The 24,819-nt window shown below is 47.4% G+C and overlaps 2 protein-coding genes across 5 annotated transcripts in view; one reads left to right on the top strand and one right to left on the bottom strand.

Annotated features, from left to right (window-relative positions):
• Positions 1-902: 902 nt before the first annotated feature.
• AGMAT (agmatinase (putative)) lies at positions 903-13,319 on the top strand. Of its 2 annotated transcripts, XM_007980433.3 has the most exons (7): positions 921-2,278; positions 3,591-3,793; positions 6,857-6,905; positions 7,947-8,142; positions 9,151-9,330; positions 11,777-11,861; positions 12,912-13,319. In XM_007980433.3, the coding sequence occupies exons 1-7, from the start codon at positions 2,007-2,009 to the stop codon at positions 12,983-12,985; spliced, it is 1,059 nt and encodes a 352-aa protein (XP_007978624.1). In that variant the 5' UTR covers positions 921-2,006; the 3' UTR covers positions 12,986-13,319. The 2 variants fall into 2 exon arrangements, with proteins under 2 accessions (XP_007978625.1, XP_007978624.1); XM_007980434.3 differs by lacking the exon at positions 11,777-11,861 and having other exon boundaries at positions 903-2,278.
• Positions 13,320-14,909: 1,590 nt separating this feature from the next.
• Positions 14,910-24,819, bottom strand: part of DNAJC16 (DnaJ heat shock protein family (Hsp40) member C16) — a 48,571-nt gene continuing 38,661 nt past the window's right edge. For all 3 annotated transcript variants that reach the window (XM_007980439.3, XM_007980440.3, XM_007980438.3), the window contains exons 10-15: positions 22,835-23,017; positions 22,587-22,663; positions 20,895-20,975; positions 20,714-20,812; positions 19,632-19,802; positions 14,910-19,125 (exon numbers count right to left, since the gene is read on the bottom strand). In XM_007980439.3, coding sequence (XP_007978630.3) covers positions 18,726-19,125; positions 19,632-19,802; positions 20,714-20,812; positions 20,895-20,975; positions 22,587-22,663; positions 22,835-23,017 — 1,011 coding nt within the window. In that variant the 3' untranslated portion in view covers positions 14,910-18,725. The remainder of the gene's footprint in view (positions 19,126-19,631; positions 19,803-20,713; positions 20,813-20,894; positions 20,976-22,586; positions 22,664-22,834; positions 23,018-24,819) is intronic.

Consider the following 24,819-nt stretch of genomic DNA (forward strand, 5'->3'; position numbering starts at 1 on the left):
TAACTTTTTTTTAGATTTTTTTTATAGAGATAAGGTCTCATTATGTTGCCCAGGCTGGTCTCAAACTCCTGGTCTCAAGCAATCCTGCCATCTTGGCCTCCCAAAGTGCTAGGATTACAGGCATGAGCCACCACACCCAGCTAAACACATTTTTCTTTTTTTGAGACAGGATTTCACTCTGTCACCCAACTGGAGTACAGTGGCACTATCTCGGCTCACTGCAACCTCTGCCTCCCAGGTTCAGGTGATTCTCGTGCCTTAGCCTCCTGAGTAGCCGGGATTACAGGCGCCTGCCACCATGCCCGGGTAATTTTTGCATTTTTAGTAGAGATGGGGTTTTACCATGTTGGCCAGGCTGTTCTCGAACTCCTGACCTCAAGTGATCTGCCACCGTCGGCCTCCCAGTGTGCTGGGATTACAGGTGTGAGCCACCACACCCAGGTGAAAACATTTGATAGATTCTAATTCTGTAGTTTGGGATGGGGTCCAGGAATCTGAATTTTAACAGACACTCCAGGAAACTGATAAAAATGTTTCTCACAAACAATACTATGAAACCACTGACTGAAGCTAGCAGTTCTCAGATGTTTTCGCTTTTTTAAATCTCAAGACTCCTTTACACTATTACAATTATTGAGGCCAGGTGTGGTGGCTCATACCTGTAATACTAGCACTTTGGGAGGCCAAGGTGGGAGGATCCCTTGAGGAGTTCAAGACCAGATCAGAAAAATATATATAATACTGCTAAATGGCTCACATAATTCCATTACAAATCACTTCTTTCTTTCCCCAGCGTTTTTCTTTCCCCTTAGAAATAGAGAGAAGGTAGCGGGCTCTCTGATACTGTGACCTTCCCTACAGCTTGCCTTTAAGTCCTTTTTTAACAAGGTTATTTAAAAAGACTTTACTGGCCAGGCAGGATGGCTCATGCCTGTACTCCCAACTACTCAGGAGGCTGAGGTGAGGGGATCCCCTGAGCCCAGCAGTTTGAGGCTGCAGTCATGGGACTCGCCACTGCACTCCGGCCTGAGCAGCAGAGCAAGACCGTGTCTCAAAATAACGAACTAGATAGCTAGCTAGCTAAGTAGCTAACTAACTAACTAACTAACTTTACTGCTTCTTGAGACTCCTATCCGTGGACATTTAAAAATACATTATTATTTTTAAAAAATGCATTTCCTATTTTTCTGGCTTAGAGAAAGATCTTTTTCCTTCACATCTTTCTGGCTTTAAAAATATTACTCTGGGATGGCTGCTGTGGTTCACACCTGTAATCCCAGCACTTTGGGAGGCCAAGGTGGGAGCATCACTTGAGTCCAGAAGTTCGAGACTAGTCTGGCGAACATAGTGAGATCATATCTATAAAAACAAGGCCGGGTGCAGTGGCTCAGGCCTGTAATCCCGCACTTTGGGAGGCTGAGACGGTCGGATCATGAGGTCAGGAGATCGAGACCACCCTGGCTAACACGGTGAAACCCCGTCTCTACTAAAAATACAAAAAAATTAGCCGGGCATGGTGGCAGGTGCCTGTAGTTCCAGCTACTCGGGAGGCTGAGGCAGGAGAATGGCATGAACCCAGGAGGCGGAGTTCTCAGTGAGCTGAGATGGCGCCACTGCACTCCAGCCTGGGTGACAGAGCGAGACTCCGTCTAAAACAAAACAAAACAAAACAAACAAACAAAAACCCCAAAATTACTCTGAAAGGGAGAAGAGGTTGCTGAAGGCCACAGTGGGGAGCAGGGCGCAGACACCCCTGGCACAGTACCGGCCAGTGGGCGCCCCCAGCCTGACTCTATTTACCAGAGGCTGAAGTCCAGAGGGGTTGAGGGGAAAGCACGGCCGGTCCCTGGGCCCTTCCCCCGCCTTGATCCCAGGGCGCCCCTGACCTTTGAGCCGGCTCAGGCTCCGGCTCCGGCGCGTGCACATTCGCCTCGCCTTTCGGGACCAGCCAGATCGCGGCGGCCTCGCGGGCTGTCTGGTTGGTGAGGTCGGGGCCGCGCGCGGCAATGCTGCGGCTGCTGGCGTCCGGCTGCGCCCGGGGGCCGGGGCCCGGCGTGGGCGCGCGTCCTGTTGCAGGGCTCTGCCACCCCGGGCTCCGCCAGAGCCGCCAGGCTTCCGACGCGCCCCGGAACCAGCCCCCCAGCCCCGAGTTGGTGGCCCGGTCGGTGGGCGTCTGCTCCATGATGCGCCTGCCGGTGCAGACCTCCCCCGAGGGGCTGGACGCTGCCTTCATCGGGGTGCCCCTGGATACTGGGACCTCCAACCGGCCTGGGGCGAGGTAAGGCCTAAAGGGCTGGTGCCGGGGACACGTGGAGGGACTGCTTGATGGCTGTCGGGCATGGAAGGCACCGGGACAGGCGCCCCTGCTGGCCTCGGGTCGAGTTGGAAGCTGGTGGCCGGTTCCAAAATACCCCTTATGGTTTGAGATGGTTGAGTTCCCTGGACCCTCAACAAGCGACCCCCAGGGCTCAACGTGGGCGTGGCCTCCCACGTCTTAGTGTCATAATTGGTAAAGAAGGGATTTTGGCTTGCCCGGTGGCTCATGCCTGTAATCCCAGCACTTTGGGAGGCCGAGGAGGGCGGATCATGAGGTCAGGAGTTTGAGACCATCCTGGCCAACATGGTGAAACTCTGCCTCTACAAAGGTACAAAAAAAAAAAAAAGCCGGGTGTGGTCGCACAGGCCTGTAATCCCAGCTGCTCGGGACCCTAACGCAGGAGAATCGCTTGAACCGGGGAGGCGGAGGTTGCAGTGAGCTGAGATCACGCCACTGCACTACAGCCTGGAGAACAGGGTGAGACTCCGTCTCAAAAAATAAAAGAAAAAAAAAGAAAAAAAGAAAAATAAAAAGGGATTCTGAAGCCTGAACCTTCTCTGTGTCCCCATCCTGGGGCCTTGCTGGGATGGCTGCTGTGGATTCCTCTCCTCGCCCCAGCTTACAGTGGCAGGTGACATTGCATTTGAGAGCAGAAACTGGCTGCCCCTTCCCCAAATCTCTAGATGTGACCTGACTCAAGAAATGCTCAAATGAAGGCAGTTTTCCTAGGATCAAGTCGGAGGAGGCAAAATTCATTTTCCTAATTATTGAACATACAGCAATTTCTGCTTCAGCTCAGCAACACTATATCTGACTGCCCTGATCTGAATTATGAAAGCCAGCACTTATTAAATGTCTCCTAAGTGCAAGCTGCTTTGCATAGATTACCTCATTTAATTCTTACTATGGTGCAAGGTAAATATTTTACAGATTAGCAAACTGAGACTCAGGTAGATCATGAAATTGGCTAATGCCATTTAGTACACTTATTTAGTCTCTTCAATATATCGCCTAGATCAGTGATTCTCAAGTGGGGCGGTTTTGCACTCGGGACATTTGGCAATATCTGGAGGCATTTTTGGTTGTTACACCTTGGAGGAAGGGTGCTACTGGCACCTAGTGAGTACAGGCCAGGGATGCTGCTAAACATTCCATTATGCAGTACTGCAACATGGAATCATCTGGTCCCAAATTGCTGAGGCTGAGAAACCCTGGCCAAAGCAGGGCCTGAAATCTCTGCAGATGGCTGATAGGACGATTCTTCCTTCGGCAGATTCGGACCTCGCCGCATCCGGGAAGAATCAGTGATGCTTCGGACAGTCAATCCTAGCACGGGGGCCCTCCCCTTCCAGTCCCTCATGGTTGCAGACCTAGGCGATGTGAATGTCAATCTTTACAACCTTCAGGACAGCTGCCGGCGAATTCAAGAGGCCTATGAGAAAATTGTAGCAGCTGGCTGTATTCCTCTGACCTTGGGTAATGTCAGTCTGCAAGAGCCAGAGTAGTTCCCTGCACTCAGGGTTTATTTATCAGGGGCTTGAGTACAGCTACTTCTCCCCTACAAGCCACTGCATATGTGGAGACAGTAGGAAAGACAGCATTGTAATTCATTTGTTTTAATCCCTGGGGAGAGAATATTTCACTTGTGCATGCGTGTGTGTGTGTGTGTGCATGTGCGTGTGTGTGACAGTGTCACTCTGTTACCCAGGCTGGAGTGTAGTGGTGCAATCTCAGCACATTGCAACCTCCACTTCCTGGGTTCAAGTGATTCTCCTGCCTCAGCCTCCCACGTAGCTGGGATTACAGGCACCCACCACCATGCCTGGCTAATTTTTGTATTTTTGGTAGAGTCGGGGTTTTGCCATGTTGGCCAGGCTGGTCTTGAACTCCTGACCTCAAGCGATCCGCCCACCTTGGCCTCCCAAACTGCTGGGATTGCAGGTGTAAGCCACCGTGCCCGGCCAAGATGATGTTTCTAATGACTATTTGCAAGGAGAACCGCAAAGAGGGTGTTTTTGTCCTGCTCAGGATCTACATCAACCTATCGGGCAGCTTTCCCCTTATTCTCACCCCTGACCCACTCTTACTTTTTCTCTTGTTCACAAATACTTAAAATGACAGGGATCTTTTCCTAAATATCCAGATTCATTTTTGCCAAATCAGAGAGAGCGCCTAGCCTGCATGGCATAGTGGGAGGAGTGTAGTTTCCGGATGGCATGGTTTGAAGTCTCAGCTGCACTTCTCCCTAGCAATGTTGCTGTATACCGTGCTTGATGCTTCACGCCCTCACCTGTAAGATGGGAACGATCACAGTAACACCTACTTCACCGCATGGTGTGAGGGGCATATAATGAAAGTACACATGAAATGCCTGCATGGCATATCTTTTTTTTTTTTTTTAGACAGAATTTTGCTCTTGTTGCCCAGGCTGGAGTGCAATGGCACAATCTCAGCTCACTGCAACCTCCGCCTCCCGGATTCAAGCAATTCTCCTGTCTCAGCCTCCTGAATAGCTGAGATTATAGGCACCCGCCACCATGGCCGGCTAATTTTTGTATTTTCAGTAGAGACGGGGTTTCATCATATTGGTCAGGCTGGTCTCGAATTCCTGACCTCAGGTGATCTACCCTCCTTGGCCTCCCAAAATGTTGGGATTACAGGCGTGAGCCACCACGCCCGACCTATGCATGGCATATCTTAAGCTTCAATAGATGTTAGCTATTATTATTATCAGAAAGAATACTTTCCTAGGTCTGTGCTGTCCAGTAGGGTAGCCACTAGCCATATGTGGCTACTTAAATTCTATTTTTTTTTTTTTTTGAGACGGAATTTTGCTCTTGTTGCCCAGCTTGGCTCACTGCAACCTCCACCTCCTGGGTTCAAGCAATTCTCCTGCCTCAGCCTCCTGAATAGCTGGGATTACAGGTGCGTGCCACCATGCCCAGCTAATTTTTTGTATTTTTAGTAGAAACAGGGTTTCACCATGTTGGCAAGGCTGGTCTCGAACTCCTGACCTCAGGTGATCCGCCCGCCTCAGCCTCCCCAAATGCTGGGATTACAGGCATGAGCCACCGCGCCCGGCCTAAATTTAAATTAATTAAAATAAAATACTCAGTTTCTTAGTCATATTAGCTATATGTATGTCACATGTGTGTCACATGTGGAGAGTGGTTACTATATGGGCCAGTGCAGATAGAACATTGTCATCATGATAGACGTTTCTATTGAACAGAGCTATTCTAGGCGTTTTCTTAGAATACGCGGCAAAGGCAATTCCTAAAGTAGCTCTTGTCTAATTTTCTCTTTTATTTATTTAGTTTTGAGACAAGGTCTCACTCTGTCACCCAGACTGGAGTGCAGTGGCGCCGTCATGGCTCGCTGCAACCTTGTCCTCCCTGGGCTCAGGTGACCCTTCCACTCCAGCTTCCTGAGTAACTGGGTCTACAGGAGTTTGCCACCATGCCGGGCTAATTTTTGTATTTTTTGCAGAGATGGGGTCTTAATGTGTTGCCCAGGTGGACCTTGAATTCCTGGGCTCAGATGATCTGCTTGTCTTGGCCTCCCAAAGTGTTGGGATTATAGGTGTGAGCCACTGCGCCTGGCCTATTTTTGCTTTTACTTTTTAGAGACATGGTCTTGCTATGTTGCCCAGGCTGGTCTCAAACTCCTAGGCTCAAGCTATTTATTTATTTATTTATTTATTTTTGAGATGGAGTTGCACCCTTGTTGCCTAGGCTGGACTGCAATGGCGTGATCTCGGCTCACCGTAACCTCTGCCTCCTGGGTTCAAGTGATTCTCCTGCCTCAGCCTCCGGAGTAGCCGGGATTACAGGCATGCGCTACCACGCCCGGCTAATTTTGTATTTTCAGTAGAGATGGGGTTTCTCCATGTTGGTCAGGCTGGTCTTGAACTCCCAACATCAGGTGACCTGCCCGCCTTGGCCTCCCAAAGTGCTGGGATTACAGGCATTAACCACCGTGCCCGGCAAGCTACTCATATTTTTGAGATCGTGTCTTACTCTGTCGCCCAGGCTGGAGTGCAGCGGCACGATCACAGCTTACTGCAGCCTTGACCTCCCAGGTTCATTAGGCAGCCCACCATTCAATAAGATCTTATTGTAGCTGTGGTTATAGCTCCCCAGTCTGAAAAGGTGAAAATTGGGTTAAGATTATTCAGCTGGGCACGGTGGCTCACGCCTGTAATCCCAGCACTTTGGGAGGCCGAGGCAAGTGGATCACTTGAGGTCAGGAGTTTGAGACCAGCCTGACCAACATGGTGAAATTAACTCTCTACTAAAAATACAAAATTAGCCAGATATGGTGGTGCACACCTGTAATCCCAGCTACTCAGGAGGCTGAGGCAGGAGAATCGCTTGAACCTGTGAGGCAGAGGTTGCAGTGAGCCGAGATTGCGCCATTGAACTCCAGCCTGGGCAAGAGTTACAGCAAAACTACATCTCAAAAAAAAAAAAAAAAAAAGATTATTCTATGTAATCCTCCAATTCACTTTTCACACGTTTTTCTTCTTCCTCTTTGCAGGTGGAGATCACACAATCACATATCCCATATTGCAAGCGATGGCAAAAAAGTAAGTCCCAAATGGCTTGGCCCAGCAAGGTTTCAAAAGCCAGAAGCTAGGGACTGAGTTGTTTGCTATTAGGTGGCATTAGGTGACTGCTGCTGGCTCAGGTTATGAGCTGCTTCTGGGGATCAAAATTAAGGTTGAGCTCCAGGCGTCTCTGTCAGTCACCAGCTAGAAGCCAAGACAATTTATTATTAACATTTCTGGCCACCCTCCCTTGCCCTAGATCTGTCCTGGTATGTGTGCTCAGCATTTTCAACTTGCCTCTGCTTTTGGAAGATGAGCCTCTAGTGAAATACACAACCTCAGTTAACTTCAGTTTCTGTTTTGGTTCAAGGGCCAAAAACAAACACTGACAGGCACAATGGTGGAGCTTGCTGAGAGGCCCTTGTTTCCTTCTAAAAGGGCACCTTTCCCAGACAATCAAAAGACTGATTTGCCAGTAGTGGAAGTCTACCCGGGGTCGGCCGACTTTGGCTAATTTAGTTTGAGAAAGAGACAGAAGGACCGGGGTGGAGGGTGGCAGCTCCAGAATGTGTCTATGGAAGCACATGTGGGAGGCATTCTGGTTGGAGGTGGGTGGGTGCAGGTCTTTGCTCAAAGCTACATTTATTTCTCACGGATTTGGATCATACGTTTATTTTGGGTGACTGGCAGGGGTTGATGGAGGTTATGGAGAGAGCTGGATTGAAGCTTCCTCTTCCTCGGTCGGAGAAAGGGTATGTCTTGGTTAGTTGAGCCTTCAGCCAAGCTCGCCTGTGCCACCACCCTGGATTCTCATCCTGTCTCTAAATTAAGCATATTCTGGGTGTTAGGTGTGGGTGGCAGCCAAAACATGTCTATTTCCTGCCTGACTCCTGTGAGTTTATTGTTCTTCTGAGATGTTAAGTGATCTCAAGAAGACAGGAACCAGTTGCAAGGCAGAAAATGGATGCCAGGTCTCCCCTTTGTGGCTGTGAATCGTCACCAAGTTTTGGTGGCCTCAAGGGTGGCTGTGCTAGGGCCCCACAGGGAGGGTTGGCCTCTGAGCTGCCCTGTTGTCATCAGGCATGGCCCAGTGGGGCTGCTGCATGTGGATGCGCACACGGACACGGCCGACGAGGCCCTAGGAGAGAAGCTCTACCATGGGGCGCCCTTCCGCCGGTGCGTGGATGAGGGTCTCCTGGACTGTAAGCGGGTGGCGCAGATTGGCATCCGGGGCTATTCCACAACGTTGGATCCCTACAGATACAACCGGAGCCAGGTGACAGACCGAATGCCCCCCACCCCTGCCCCCCAAAATGCCTTCCTCTCCATTGCCTCACCCGTGGCAACCAGGGATTCAGCAGGGGCTTTCCTAATCAAGTCTGAAAGCAGGGATAAGAGCCTGAGTTTGCATCCTCAGGGGCATACGGAGCACAGGAGTGAGGAGGTTGGTTTATGGGCCACGGGAAGTCTATTGCTGGGGTGGGGAGACAAGCAGAAATCGACCAACCCCTTTGGAGGGTGCTGGCTTAGAAGAGGGGAGGAGGCTGGGCGCGGTGGCTCAAGCCTGTAATCCCAGCACTTTGGGAGGCTGAGGTGGGCGGATCACCTGAGGTCAGGAGTTCGAGACCAGCCTGGCCAACATGGTGAAACCCCGTCTCTATTGAAAATACAAAAATTAGCCGGGCCTGGTGGCACGCATCTGTAATCCCAGCTACTCGGGAGGCTGAGGCAGGAGAATTGCTTGAACCTGCGAGGCGGAGCTTGCAGTGAGCTGAGATCGTGCCACAGCACTCCAGCCTGGGCGACAGAGTGAGACTTCGTCTCAAAAAAAAAAAAAAAAAAAAAAAGAGGGGAGGAGGTCTGGACCCAAGAGGAGTTGCCACCTTCTTAGTTCCGGTCCTCATACCCTCTAGGCAGAACGGCTCTCAGGTACACATGTGTGACAAGACCCCATGGGAAAGACCCAAATCCCTTGCTTTTAGAATGTGCCAAGGCCAGTCTTCTGGACAGAGCAATTCAGAAGGTGCTAGCGTGAGCTGCTGAGTTTCCCACTCTTGCTTTAGCAGAGCTTCTCTCTGACCCCAAATCCATCAGTCAGCTTTGACCCTGCTTCCTTACCACTCATTGTCCCTCCCTTCCTCACCTGGAAAATAGGATGATAGTTCCCTCCTCACGGAGATGGAGGGTCAAGTGTGATGTGCACATAGAGCTGAGCAGGGGGCTGGCAAACAGGAAGTGCCCTGTAAAGGCTGCCAGGCAGAAGCCTCAGTCCCTGTCTCCACAGGGCTTCCGGGTAGTTCTGGCTGAAGACTGCTGGATGAAGTCGCTGGTTCCTCTGATGGCAGAAGTCAGGCAGCAGATGGGAGGCAAACCCATTTATATCAGCTTTGATATTGACGCTCTGGATCCTGCCTATGCCCCAGGGACAGGGACACCTGAAATTGCTGGTCTCACTCCTAGTCAGGTAAGGAGACTCCAGTGAAGATTCCTGAGGGTGGAGATACTTAACACCCATTTTCCTGGGCCTTGAAGCGAATCTTTAGGAATCAAGATAGGATTTTTGTTTGTTTGAGATGGAGTCTCACTCTGTCGCCCAGAATGGAATGCAGTGGCACGATCTCAGCTCACTGCAACCTCTGCCTCCCAGGTTCAAGTGATTCTTCTGCCTCAGCCTCCTGAGTAGCTGGGATTACAGGCACACGCCACTACGCCCGGCTAATTTTTGTATTTTTAGTAGAGATGGGCTTTCACCATGTTGGTCAGGCTGGTCTCAAACTCCTGACCTCGTGATCCACCCATCTCGGCCTCCCAGTGCTGGGATTACAGGTGTGAGCCACCGCGCACGGCTGCCAAGACAGGATCTTAAGAGCAGAGCACCTAGGCCTTTACTGTTCTCCAGGGTGAGGATAAGTTTGAATACTCTCTTACTGAACGGTGATTGATTTTGGCAAGGGCCTTCGTTTCCTGTCTGGGATGTAACAGTCCTTTATTTCATCCTTTATTTGCTCTTCCTGCCTTCAGTTCATCTCTCACGAGAACAACAGTTCATGGGAACATTATAGTATCCTCTCTTAAGAACACTAAACTTGGCCAGGTGCCGTGGCTCACGCCTGGAATCCCAGCTCTTCGGGAGGCCGAGGTGGGTGGATCACAAGGTCAGGAGTTTGAGAGCAGCCTGGCCAAGATGGTGAAACTCTGTCTCTACTAAAAGTGCAAAAATTAGCCGGGCGCAGTGGCAGGCGCCTGTAATCCCAGCTACTTGGGAGGCTGAGGCAGGAGAATTACTTGAACCCTGGAGGCGGAGGTTGCAGTGAGCCGAGATCGTGCCACTGCACTGCAGCCTGGGCAACAGAGCAAGACTCCACCTCAAAAAAATCCAAACAAACAAAAACACTAAACTTGGCCGGGGCAGTGGCTCACACCTGTAATCCCAGCACTTTGGGAGGCCGAGGCACGAGGCGGGTGGATCACCTGAGGTCAGGAGTTTGAGACCAGTCTAACATGGAGAAACCCCATCTCTACTAAAAATACAAAATTAACCGGGTGTGGTGGTGCATGCCTGTAATTCCAGCTACTTGGGAGGCTGGGGCAGAAGAATCACTTGAACCTGGGAGGCTGAGGTTGTGGTGAGCCGAGATTGTGCCATTGCACTCCAGTCTGGGCAACAGGAGCGAAACTCCATCTCAAAACAAAAAAAAAACACTAAACTTATCTTTTTAGGGTTAAATTTAAATAAAAGTGCATACAATGGGCTGGGTGCAGTGGCTCAGGGAGTACCTCAGCACTTTGGGAGCCCAGGAGTTTGAGCCCAGCCTAGGCAACATAGTGAGATCCCACCTTTACTAAAAATAAAAATAAAAATTAGTCTGGTGTGCTAGTGTGCACCTGTAGTCCCAGCTACTAGGGAGGGTGGGGTAGGAGGATCAGTTGAGTTTGGCAGGTCAAGCCTTCAGTGAGCCATGATCACACCACTGCACTACAGCCTGGGTGACAGACACCCTGACTCAAAAATAAATAAAGTGCATGCGATGGCACACTACCTACCAAGGTAGGAGCTCAGGAGTTTTAGACACACCCAAATAAAGCTCCAGTAATGTGTGCGGGGAGTAAATGCATGGAGGCAGAATGGTTATGACTAGAAGCTCCCCGAGGGCAGGACCTATGTATTGTTCCCTACCTTGTCCTTGGAGTCTACGACAGTGCCTGATACATACAAATAGTAGGCACTCAAAGACATGTGAGAGTAAATGAACGAAGACTGCTTAAACCTAATCAAGTAGCTTACATCCTCTAACATCTTAAAGGAGGTGGCCGTAACTCTGTCTCTTGAAATGGCTATAACCATCCTCTCTTCTCATGAGGGATTTCTGAAACACATTCTTCATCCCTCTGCTTAGCAACCTTCTGGGCTTTTCACCTGCAGGATGGAAACCCTTTCAGACAAGGTCACTCTCTTCCCATTAGTCTCCCTCACTTATTCTGTCTTCTGGCCACATCTCACCACCTGAACTTTTCCCATCTTGGTGCCTTTGCCTGTGTTTTTCCCTCTGCCTGGTCTATCCCTTGAACTGGGTATTTCCACTTTGGGGAAGCCTTACCCACCTCTCCAGGCTGTTACCTGTGCTGATACCATTCTGGGCTTGCTTTTCTTGAAGCCCTTGGTGCAAGACATTCAAACGATTGGTTTCCTTGTCTCCATCACCACACCATGCAGCCCTCAGGAGCAGGGACTGTGTACGCATTATCTGTGCCTCTGGGAGGCCTGCCAGTGTGCCTGGCAGTCAAGAAATGTTTATGGAGGGAAAGCCAATTCCAAGCCAAAGGGTGGCGTGTGCTGGGAAAAGCTCTGCTGGGTGCTTTTCACTGTAAAGGATTACCACTGTGGACAACGCAGTCTTGATCTTGAATAGGCTCTGGAAATCATCCGGGGTTGTCAAGGCCTGAACGTGGTGGGCTGTGATCTTGTCGAAGTTTCACCACCGTATGATCTTTCTGGTGAGTAAGCAAGAAGACTGTGATCCATGGGCAGTTGGCAGCTTAAATTACATGAAGCTAGTTAATAAGCAGAAAATGGGGCTGGGCGTGGTGGCTCATGCCTGTAATCCCAGCACTTTGGGAGGCTGAGGTGGGCAGATCACCTCAGGTCAGGAGTTCAAGACCAGCCTGGCCAATATGGTGAAACCTCATCACTACTGAAGATACAAAAATTAGCCAGGTGTGGTGGCACACACCTGTAATCCCAGGTACTCGGGAGGCTGAGGCAGGAGAATCGCTTGAACCCGGGAGGCGGAGGTTGCAGTGAGCTGTGATTGCACCACTGCACTCCAGCCTGGGTGACAGAGCGAGACTCCATCTCAAAAAAAAAAAGAGAAAAAGAAAGAAAGAAAATGGATGAGTCCCTTATATGACTCGGGGAAGTGGCTGAGCATGCCCAATGGTGAAGAAAACACACCTATTACTGCACACCTTACAAATATGAGCTCATTAACCCTAACAAAACCCCTAGGAGGTAGCTAAGTGTTATTAGCTTGCCCACCAATCAGCAGAAGAGAAAGAAACCAGCCTGCAGTCTAGTGACAGAGTGGCCCAGTCCCCTTCTCCTTTGATGTTTCATTGCAAAGTGAATTCTAAAGCATAAATAATATATGTTAATATTTATCAAGTAGGAACTTAGCTGGTTAAGATCTTGGAAGCAGATGCCATCCCAATAATTTTAATGTAGATAAACTTATGGAGTTAGGCCTATCGACCTCAAAGGGTAGATAATATATACAGTACACATCATTATTATAGGTTCTCCTCTGGGAAAAATCTGTTCTCAGGGTAAACAAAGAACTTTCTGAATTTTAAAATATGATTCCCAAATGATGCTTGATGGAGGCAGAGAGCCTGGGCCGAGTGTTCACAGCTGGTGGGCACCCTAGAGGGGTGCACAAGACAGGGCTCTGGAAAAGGAGGCACAAGGGGAAGAAAGCTGAGGAGTCCCAAGGCTTGGCTCAGGGGGTGGTCTGCAGGGTATTCATGTCAGGTTTTACTTCTTCGTAGGGAACACAGCCCTGCTGGCGGCTAACCTGCTGTTTGAGATGCTGTGTGCTCTCCCCAAAGTGACAACCGTCTGAGTCTTGTGCTCTTCAAGACAAAACAGATTGCGTCGCTGACAAGTTCTCAAGAAGAACTTATGAGTAAGCAGTCTGAGAACTAAAGAGTTGATGCCAAGAAAACTTTCTGCTGAAAGTGTCATTGCTGGCTGTGAAATCGGGATATTCAGTAGAACTCTCACCCAAACAGCAATATTTCTAAGGAACTTGGATTAATTGGAAAAAAGAAAAAAGAGTACTTATACTGTTTTTTTTCCCTTTGATGAAAGATGGAGGATAAAGGGGAAGTATGGAGAATTTCTTTTAAGATTATCTAAACATTAGAAACATGAAATTAAAAAAAACTATGAAATAATACTGTATAAGCATTCCATATTTCTATATCTTTTTTAATTTTTTTTTTTTTTTTTTTTTTTTTTTTTTTGAGAGAGTTTTGCTCTTGTCACCCAGGCTGGAGTGCAATGGCATGATCTCGGTTCATTGCAACCTCCACCTCCTAAGTTCAAGCGATTCACCTACCTCAGCCTCCTGAGGAGCTGGGATTACAGGCGCCCGCCACCATACCTGGCTAATTTTTGTATTTTTAGTAGAAATGGAGTTTCACTACATTGGCCAGGCTGGTCTTGAACTCCTGACCTAAGGTGATCCACCCGCCTCAGCCTCCTAAAGTGCTGGGATTACAGGCATGGGCACTGCGCCCGGCTGCTTTTAAAAATTTTGATGATCTGCTTCTTAGAGTATTGAGTATCTTCCTTTAAAATATAGCTCCTCCTCGGATGCTGCAGTGAGCTGAGATCACACCAGTACACTCCAGCCTGGGTGACAGGGCAAGACTCCATCTCAAAAAAAAAAAAAGGAAAACAGCTCCTCCTCTCCTCCTATGAGGTGCTTAGGGCTGCATCTTGGTTTTAGAACCACTATGAATGTTAACTAAAAAGTATAAAATAACACGGAGAGCCCAGTGAAGAAACTTCTTGCTCAGAAGCCTAGAAGGGTACACACAATGTTTTCTAAACTAGAAAACCTAAGGCCGGACAAGGTGGCTCATGCCTGTAATCCCAGCACTTTGGGGGGCTGAGGCGGGCAGATCACTTGAGGTCAGGAGTGCGAGACCAGCCTGGCCAACATGGTGAAAACCCATCTCTACTGAAAATACAAAAATTAGCCCGGCGTGGTGGCGCGTGCCTGTAGTTCCAGCTACTCAAGAAGTTGAGGCAGGAGAATCGCTTGAACCCGGGAGGTGGAGGTTGCAGTGAGCTGAGGTCATGCCACTGCACTCCAGCCTGGGTGACAGAGCGAGACTCCATCTCTTAAAACAAACAAACAAAAACCAGGCCGGATCCAGTGGCTCATGCCTATAATCCCAGGCCTAGGCGGGTGGATCACCTGAGGTCAGGAGTTCAAGACCAGCCTGGCCAACATGGTGAATCCCTGTCTCTACTAAAAAGAAAAAAAACAAAAACAAAAAACCCCAGAAAACAAAACAAAACTAGAAAACATCAGCTGGGTTTTTTTTTTTTTTTTTTTTTTTTTTTGAGACGGAGTCTAGCTCTATTCCCCAGGCTGGAGTGCAGTGGCCCGATCTTAGCTCACTGCAATCTCCGCCTCCTAGGTTCAAGCAATTCTCCTGCCTCAGCCTCCTGAGTAGCTAGGATTACAGTTGTGCGTCACCACGCCCAGCTAATTTTTGTATTTTTAGTAGAGACGGGGTTTCACCATGTTGCCCAGGCTGGCAGCTGGGCTCTTCATGTTACTTATTGTAACTCATTTCCTGTAAGACTCAATCTCCTCTCAAGTTGATGTACCCTCTATGACAGCAATTCCTGAAATCTGCAGTTCAGTTGTGGTGATCTTAAGCATGTGCTGAGTTACATGCAAATTCAATTCTGTTGATAATGTGTCCATAATCAAATCATCATCTTGCAATGCAAGGGCCACCCCATAATTATCACACATTAAAATAGTTTATTTCTTTTTCCATTCTGTAATCTTAAAATAACATTAGCTTCAGTGCCTGTTCACAATACAAAAAAAGTCAAAAAACAAAAAACCACCCAAAACATAAAAAAGAAACAATTTGACAAATAAGTTATTTGTTCCTAAGAGTATCAAAAGTGCAAAATATTCACCTTCTTTTTAGATCTCTCCCAAGTACAATCATCTTCCTTGACAAACTGAACAGACAGATTCAGCAGCTGCCACACTGCACTTGTTTTTAGGGGACAATGTCAGACAGCTGGATGTAAACTACAGTTCATCTGTAAAGATGTTTGGTATCAGCTTTTAAAGAATTTTAGTTATTGGGAGGCTGAGGCGGGCGGATCACGAGGTCAGGAGTTCGAGACCAGTCTGACCAACATGGTGAAACTCCATCTCTACTAAAAATACAAAAATTAGCCGGGCGTGGTGGTGGGCACCTGTAATCCCAGCTACTCAGGAGGCTGAGACAGGAGAATTGCTTGAACCTGGGAGGCAGAGGTTGCAGTGAGCTGAGATTGTGCCATTGCACTCGAGCCTGGGCCACAAAGCAAGACTCCGTCTCAAAAAAAAAAAAAAATTCTAGTTAACAAAACAGGTCTGAGTATGTGCATGTGCTTCCAATCTCTATTCCCAAACCAAGGAAATCACTAAAAAAAGTCAGATCACACTTCTTTTTATAACAGAAAAATATTTATGTAACGATGGCGGCTGCAAATTGATTGGGATGTTAATAAATAAAAGGGAACAAGTATCAACAGGCTGCAAATGAGGAAGAAACCAACCTACCTGAAAACTACAACCAAATTCTCATGGCTAATAAGTGATGGCAGTGAGACCATGGCCCCTAATGGAAGTTAGGGCAACCTCACCCCCTGAAATGTTGTTTAGTTGGAGCTGATAGCCTCAGTGTTAGATAAAAATTGTGCAACCAACACCTGAGCAATAATTTTTTTTTTTTAAATTGGCATGTATTCTGCAAAGATTTGTTTTAGGCCAGTTTCACCCCATCTGCTAAACACGATGCATAGTCTGTATCAACCAGAAGAACCCATCTCTAAAAACATCAATGTTGACAGTCAGAGACCACTGTGTTAGAACCAAAATCGGGTCTTGTATGATTACATATATCAGACATCAGACAGAGCAATGGTGGCACAGGCTGAGCAGGACAATGGCTCATACGTTTGACACAAAAGTAAACAAATTCATGGATGCATTCAGGAGGAATGCCTTGCATGGACAAGGGTAAAGTTCAATTTAAAATAAAAGTTCCCTAATATTCTCATAGGGCACCAGCTCTAAACCTGTCTGTAGAAGAGTTTTTGGGCTGAAACATCTGCCAGAAACATTGCCAACCCCAGCACTACTTCCCTTTCCTAGTGTAAATGGAAGGCGCAGCTGTTTGAAGGTGCTTTTTAAAAGATCAAAAGATGACTTGAAGAGATAGAAATTTTAAAAAATGAACGAATCTGGCATGGTGGCTCATACTGATAATCCCAGCACTTTAGGAGGCCAAGGTGGAAGGACTGCTTGAGGCCAGGAGTTTGGGACCCACCTGGGCAACACAGCAAGACCTTGTCTCCATTTAAAAAAAATATAAATAAATAAACTTGGAGAGTTTTTGGTTTTTAGAAATTAAAGTCAGGAATTTCGTTAGTACAGAAATTAAAAATAAAAACTTACTACCAAACCAAAAGACTACTCACATAAGCAATCTGGCCATAAAAGAGCCAGAAAGTAATTTTGAGGACTGATGTATCAAGGAGCCAGATGAATTCCCTGACCACTTCTAGTTGGACCAGGTGCCATGAGATACAGCATTCAGAGGAAGTGTCCATTTTTAGAGGATCATATGGAAGAATGAAGCCTGGAAGTGATTTATTTTTTAATAAAGCTACAGACTCCATGAAAACTACAGATTTCCTGGCCTTAAATAATTTATTACTTACCATTGTAGCTCAAGATTTAAATTATTCAGGATCCAAGTGGCTTAGTTTAAAGCATTATGATTAAAAAAATACTAACTTAGCCGGGCGCGGTGGTTCATACCTGTAATCCCAGCACTTTGGGAGGCCGAGGACGGCGGATCACCTGAGGTCAGGAGTTCGAGACCAGCCTGACCAACATGGAGAAACCCAGTCTCTACTATAAATACAAAATTAGCCGGGCGTGGTGGCACATATCTGTAATCCCAGCTACTAGGGAGGCTGAGGCAGGAGAATTGCTTGAACCTGGGAGGCAGAGGTTGCGGTGAACTGAGATTGTGCCATTGCACTCCAGCCTGGGCAACAAGAGCGAAACTCCGTCTCAAAAAAAGAAAAGAAATACTAACTTAGTAAATGTCCCATCACTGATTTTCACCCTTCACAAAGTCACCAAAGGCACCTTGCTTTGACGTTTGAACGGACCACTCTTTGAAACTGTCCAAACTCAAACTCAGAACCATTGGTGGTTCTGCCCTGAAAAATAAAAGGTAGCTAACTGGCTGGTATGAGCCAGGCTGGGGTCCACTATACCTGGAGCTCAGTACGCTCAGGTGCTGATGGCCAGTCTGACCCCGATACTGGTGAAGCAGCTGTAAGTTAAGAGTGAAAACAATGAAGATGAGATATCAAAATATAGGCCAGAAGTGGAAAGTAAGCCTTTTGCAAAATGGGAGTCTAGAACAAGTCTTGGCTCACTTGCTGCAAAACATGACTTGAAGAGACAGCACTTTTAGGGTAACAGTGTTCAAAATACAATTGTTGAGAAATTTTAAGTTCCTTGATACAAAGACATGTTTGGTATTTTACTAAGGAGACACTATTGGAGTGAAGAGGTTCCTTGAGCCTGACTCATAGCAGGTGAGAATAGTTTCTCTTCAGTTTAACATCTACTGGCTTTATATAGCAGCTTATCTCTACGTTCAGAGAACAAGATTACAAGTTATGGCTCCTAATATCCATACCCTAAAATCGATAGAGGCAGAAAGGCATCTGAAAACATACATGTCAACGGCTCAAAGTCATCACAGTACTTCTCACTGTGCAGACCCCTCCCCTGGCTACCAGCAGCGCTGGGGCGGCGGATGGGACGCTCACAGCGTGTCTCAAGGCTGCATGGCTTCAGGCACTGCTCAGCCTCCCTTTCCTTTTCTTGAGAACTCACATGCAGAACTCCCGCTCATTCCTTTCCTTTTCAAACTGTGGCCAACAAACTGTTGTTGGAGGATACCCCCGAAATATACATTTAGCCGCTTATTCCCAGAACAACCAGTAAATGTGAGATTGCTTGGAAAGGGGCCTTCTTCCAGATGCGGGGCTAGAAGCTGCCGTGGGTTGTTCAGGGTTAGGAGCATGCGCCATGGCAGAAGCACAGCAGGGCCGGGACTGGGGAAGGGGCCAATCACCCGGCCTGCACGACAGGCTCATGAGGGTCCGCCAGATGCCGTTTGCAGGGTGGAGCCCTGTGTTTCTCCAAGACACAGGACAGGAGGGTTGGGTGAGCATAGGATAGGGACAAGAAAGGAAGAGGGGGTGAGCAGTCTATTTTCAATGGTGTGGCATTCAGTGGGGAAAAATAAAACCCAGAGGAAAAGATTTTGATCTAGGGGATTCAAACTTGTGGTGTTTTTCATTCCTAGGTTAGAACAGGACAAAGGAAAGACTCTTCTAGCCATGGTTCTAGAAGAGCAATCTAAAATCTATACTCTGTTCATTGTGGTAGTTTGATTCCTGAAAATACCTGTTCACAGGGGCATGTTAAAAAGTCTGAAGAGTTCCAATCTCTTCTGAAAATCCTCTCAGTCTAGTTCAGGCCATGATGGGATATAAAACCTCTGTAAGGAGCCCTCCAGCAGGCGTTCCATCCATAAGGAGAGCTTGCTCAACTTTCCTTTGATAGGCCTGGATCCAAGGCCACAGGAAGGTTTCCCTCGAGATTCACCCAGGTGGAGGGAAGAGTCAAGATCACTGCACGACCCCATGGCTTCCTCCTCTTCGACTGTTTTCTGGGGTTTGAAGAGGCAGAAGTATTTCTTGTGGCCATTCAGAGCCAGGACATAACCAGTGTAGTCACGTTCCATGAAATGCTTGTCATATTGGTTTGGAATCGGGGCTGCATCTTGGGCAAATTCTAATAAGTATTCTAGCCATTCTCTGTGTTTATCTAGACTCAGGAAGGAGAAGTGTAGGCAGCTGCTCCTGTAGGAAGAAGAGAATGAGGACTCAGGGCATTTCCTGACACATTTAATTGCTGAGAAAATAAATACCCCAGTGAAACTTAAAATAATAAGCAAACGCTTTGTGTTGCATGGGGCCTGAGCACAGAGAAAAAGAAGGCTTGCTGCGGGGGCCAGTGCCTTTCCAGCAGCTGCGACACTTCAGTCACCCATTCCCCCATCCGTTGCTCAGTGGAGCTTACATTGCTCTTCTGGAAAATACACAAGGGCTAGAGAACAGTAACTGAAAGGGCTCAGGGAATAACACTGAGTTCAAGCTTTTCTGTTCAGAACCAACAGAACACGAAGTGAAGTGGGAAAAGAGGTCCCTGTCCCAGTGGCTCAGATGTCTGGATTGGAAAGGTCACAGCCAGTGTCTTGTTGCATGGATAAAGCCCCACAAGACCAAAGAGGAAAGCGTACAATTTCAGTGTGCCTGCTTCTCTCTCACACACACACACACACACATGCGTACACACACACACTTACCCAGTAAATGTGTAGACCTCTAAAGCAAATTTCTGTAGTAGGCTGGTCTTGGTAGAATTCGACAGGATGAGGACCACATTCATGTGGCCTGGCCTCAGACGTACCAAGTTACTGGTGTATGTTACATCTGTGAGTTCAGTTACCTCCACAAAGCCTTTTTTAGGAATCTTGCTGTGAAGAAATATTGAGGAGTTAAGATGCTGTCAGAATAGGGGAAAGTCATTACTTTGAAAAGAAACAAGTGAGAGAAAATGCTACGTTCTAACCAGACTAGGTATGTTATTCACTATTCTTGAGTCTAACACATCGGTAGGATGGGGATGGCCTGACTTAGTAATTCCTGACCTACAAACAGCCTTTCTGTGTTGCTTTTCTTTTTCTTTTTTTTTCTGAGACAGGGTCTTGCTCTGTTGTCCAGGCTTGAGTGCAGTGACATGATCATGGCTCACTGCATCCTCGACCTCCTGGGCTTAAGTGATCCTCCCACCTCAGCCTCCCAAGTAGCTGGGACCACAGGCGCCTGCCACCACATCCAGCTAATTTTATACATTTTTTGTAGAGATAGGGTCTTGACATGTTGCCTAAGCTAGTCTCCAATCCTGGGCTCAAGCAATCCTTCCACCTCAGCTTCCTGAAGTGTTGGGATTACAGGCGTGAGCCACTGTGCCCAGCTTGATGCTGCTTTTCAGGTGCAGAAGTTGCTCTAGGACAGAATGAAGACGACAACTGTTGTTCAGTCTGTGTTCTTTGTCTCAGAGACCCTTGCCTCTCGCTGCTGGGTGTGTATGTGCACAAGACTAGTCACATTCGTTGACACTTTAGGGATAAACCATGTCCTTCTTCTGGCTCACCTACCACTTGCCTGACAGGCTTCTCTCCTTCTGCCTTCATTATGAAATCTAAGGCATCTAAATACCTAGAGGGTCTTAGTCACAGTGACTTTTCCCTGTATCCACAGTTTACATGGGAGGAGGTGCATGAGAGTTCTTCTCTACACTCTATGTTCCAATGCTGTGTTATCAGGTGACAGGATCTGGGGGGCAGGTGTCGGGGAGGTGAGTCTGGTGTTTTGTTAGAGAAACCTGCTGTTTTCTTTGGTGAAGCTTGGCTCAGTCTTCCCAGTCTTCTCTTGGGCTTCCTCTTTATCTGGAGGGCTTGACTCTCGCTCATCATTTGAGTCACTAAAGTAAGAAAAAAGGAGTTTTACAAAAAAAGTGTAAACAGCAACCATGGTGGTGCACCGAGAAGTCATAGGACATTTACCTGAAAGCCTGAACGATGACAGTGCCGAAGAGGATGAAGAGGGCAGAGAAGATCAGGGACAGCAGGGGCATCATTTCCCGCCTAAAACCAAATCAACAAACTATTAGCTCAAGTTAAAGTTTCTTCTCTCCAGCTAAATAAAATAAAATAAAATAAAATAAAAATCCCAAACCTAAAACTCTTCACACCAATAAACACTTACTAATTTCAGGCAGACAGAGCTTTTCTTGGCGGGTGGAGGTGGTAGAGGGGAAGGCAGAGATTGCTCAGTGTTCTAATTCAGTTTATTCTAAAAGTTTGATTTTGTATATCAGTATAATAGGCTATGCTCAATAAGTTCTGCATAAGCAAACAATAAAAGGGGTAATAAAGGATTTAAGGTGTAAATGTGGAAGAATTTTCTGATATTGTGGAATTATTACCTCAACTTTACTGATTTTTTTTGGCCAGAAAAATTCAGATGTAGCCCAGAGGCGTGGAGTAGGGAGATAAAATTGATCTTTCAAGATTTCACCTAGGACTAGTGTTCTGAAATTTTATGCACCTACCAACACCCATCAAAGGCTGTCATTTGTCAGGTGCTGTGTTGGGTGCCAGGAATCACAAACATGAATGGGATGTGGTTCTGTCCTTCAGGGATTCATGGTCTCATCAGTAGGTGGGAGTGGGTATCCCTCTTCAGGTTAATTCACTCATTCCTTTTACATCTATACACTGGCCTCCATGTGTATCGGGTCCTGTGCTGGGTACCAGAGGTTCCCTGATGAAGAGACAGTCCCAGGCTCTGCCGCCCAGAATGGCAGCCTTGGGTGATCCTTTCCCAGACAGTGGGAAAGGGTCAGTCAGCCAATATAAAAAAAAAGGGAAGTGGCCAGGCGCGGTGGCTCACGCCTGTAATCCCAGCACTTTGGGAGGCTGAGGTGGGTGGATCATCTGAGGTTAGGAGCTCAAGACCAGCCTTACCAACATGGTGAAACCCTGTCTCTACTAAACATATAAAAATTAGCTGGGCAGGGTGGCAGGTGCCTGTAACTCCAGCTTCTTGGGAGGCTGAGACAGGAGAATCGCTTGAACCCGGGAGGCAGAGGTTGCAGTGAGCTGAGATCGCGCCACTGCACTCCAGCCTGAGTGACAGAGTAAGACTCTGTCTCAAAAAAAAAAAAAAAAAAAAAAAAAAAAAATTGGCCGGGCACGGTGGTTCACACCTGTAATCCCAGCACTTTGGGAGGCCGAGGTGGGTGGATCACCCGAGATCAGGGAGATCAGGAGTTCGACACCAGCCTGACCAACATGGTGAAACCCCATCTCTACTAAAAATACAAAAATTAGCCGGGTATAGTGGCGTGTGCCTGTAATCCCAGCACTCAGGAGGCTGAGGCAGGAGAATTGCTTGAACCTGGGAGGCGAAGGTTGCACTGAGCCCCAGATTGAGGCTGGGGTACAAGAGCAAGACTTCGTCTCCAAAAAATAAATAAATAAATAAATAAATAAATAAATAAATAAATAAGTAAAAAATAAAAAAAGAGAAGTTACTGAAAGAAAGAAAAAGGGGAATAGAAAATGTGTAAACATTCTTCCACTTGCCTCATCAAGTGTACATTGAAATTTAATAATGATGAACTCTTTTCAAAAGAAAAACAGTGGTATCAGTATTAACAGAGAAAAAGAAATTCAAGCCGGCAATATTCCTACCAGTTGTTGTGAAAAATGCTATCCCAGCAGTCTGAGATGTAGTCAGAAGCAGAGTAGAACCATCGAAGGAGAAAAACCTATGTAGAGAGAAAATGGATGATGGTCAGGACTGAACCCGGAAGGGAGAGTCCCTCTACCCTGCAACACAGTGCTGCTGCTAGACCTCTGCTCTGAGCAGAAATCCGCCACCAGCACTGTGTACTCACAGGCCCTCCTGGCGTCCCACCCTTCCCGGCCTTGATGCTCACAGGAGCAAGTTCATCGGTCAGGTCGGGAAGCACTGCTTCAGAGGACAGAAGAGCTGGATCTTTACGCAGCTGGTCGAGATAGCCCAAGAGGATAAATTTGTCACTCTCACTCCCAGTCCAAGGGTCTTCCAGGGTTTTATACACCACCCTTCCCGCAGTGTTGCGCCTTTCTAAAATAGACACCTGGAAGAAGAGGAGAGAAAAAACATCAGAAGTTTCAAAAGCATGGTTAAGTTACAGTTGTTTGCTTTTTTTTTTTTTTTTTTTTTTTTTTGAGACAGAGTCTCACTCTGTCGCCCAGGCTGGAATGCAGTGGCACGATCTCGGCTCACTGCAAGCTCCGCCTCTTGGGTTCATGCCATTCTCTTGGCTCAGCGTTCCCGAATTGCTGGGACTACAGGTGCCCGCCACCATACCTGGCTAATTTTTTATATATATATATATTTTTTAAAGTAGAGACGGGGTTTCACCATGTTAGCCAGGGTGGTCTCGATTTCCTGATCTCGTGATCCACCCACCTCGGCCTCCCAAAGTGCGCGATTACAGCTGTGAGCCACCATGTCTAGCCCAGTTGTTTGTTTTTTGAGACGGAGTTTCGCTCTTGCCTCCCAGGCTGGAGTGCAATTGCGCGATCTTGGCTCACTGCAACCTCCGTCTCCCAGGTACAAGCGAGTCTCCTGCCCCAGCCTCCCTAGTAGCTGGAATTACAGGTGTGCACCACCACGCCCAGCTAATTTTTGTATTTTTAGTAGAGACGGAGTTTCACCATGTTGGCCAGGCTGCTGTTGAACTCCTGACCTCAGGTGATCCACCCACCTTGGCCTCCCAAAGTGCTGGGATTATAGGCGTGAGCCACTGCACCTGATCAGTTTTTTTTTTTTTTGAGTCTTGCTCTGTTGCCCAGGCTGGAGTGCAGTGGCATGATCCCAGTTCACTGCAACCTCTGCCTCCTGGGATAAAGCAATTCTCCTGCCTCAGCCTCCTGAGTACCTGGGATTACAGGTGCGCACCACCATGCCCGGCTAATTTTTTGTAGTTTTAGTTGAGATGGGGTTTTACCATGCTGGCCAGGCTGGTCTTGAACTCCTGACCTCGTGATCCACCCACCTCAGCCTCCCAAAGTGCTGGCATTACAGGCATGAGCCAGTATGGCCAGCCTAGTTGTTTTTCTAGCGAGGATAGGAAAAAAGGACCCAATGACGTCAGCAATAAGATTAAACACAAATATTGGTGAGTATAAAATATTTGCAAGAGACCTAAATCTTTCTTACAAAAGAGATAACTTTTTTTGGGTGTGTGTGAGACAGTCTCACTCTGTCACCCAGGCTGGAGTGCAGTGGTGTGATGTTGGCTCACTGCAACCTCTGCCTCCCAGGTTCAAGCAATTCTCATGCCTCAGCCTCTTGAGTAGCTGGGGCTGCAGACAGATGTGCACCAGACCAGCTAATTTTTATGTTTAGTAGAGACAGGGTTTCACCATGTTGATTAGGCTGGTCTCGAACTCCTAGCCTCAAGTGATTTACCCACCTCAGCCTCCCAAAGTGCTGGGATTATAGGTGTGAGCCACTGTGCTTGGCCCAAGAAATAACTTTTATGGTGACTTTCCTAAGCTTTTGTTAAAAGTTAAAGCTCTTTTTTTTTTTTCAATAGACTTTGCTCTATAATCTTTGACTTAATATTAATGGAAATCTTTGTTTTTTAGAGAGATTTTCCATGATTGCCAAAAAGATGAAAAAGTCAGAGGAAAATTTCTTGTTTCTGTAGGGAGTGATGACAATGGAGGAGAAAGGCAGGAGAGATCATCCAGGATGCAGTTAAAGAGGCAGAGGGAGGCAGAAATTTCGAGAGCACATAACCAGTGGCCTGAGGATTTGTAAAATCTAGGATCTAGGATCCTGCAAGACCAGACTTGCCTTAGTGAAAAACTGGTGAAAAGGACTGATGACCTTTAACATTTACTGATAGAAAAGATGCTTTCTGTGGGG

The sequence above is a fragment of the Chlorocebus sabaeus genome, chromosome 20, assembly GCF_047675955.1.
Source record: "Chlorocebus sabaeus isolate Y175 chromosome 20, mChlSab1.0.hap1, whole genome shotgun sequence".
NCBI classification, from domain to species: Eukaryota; Metazoa; Chordata; class Mammalia; order Primates; family Cercopithecidae; genus Chlorocebus; species Chlorocebus sabaeus.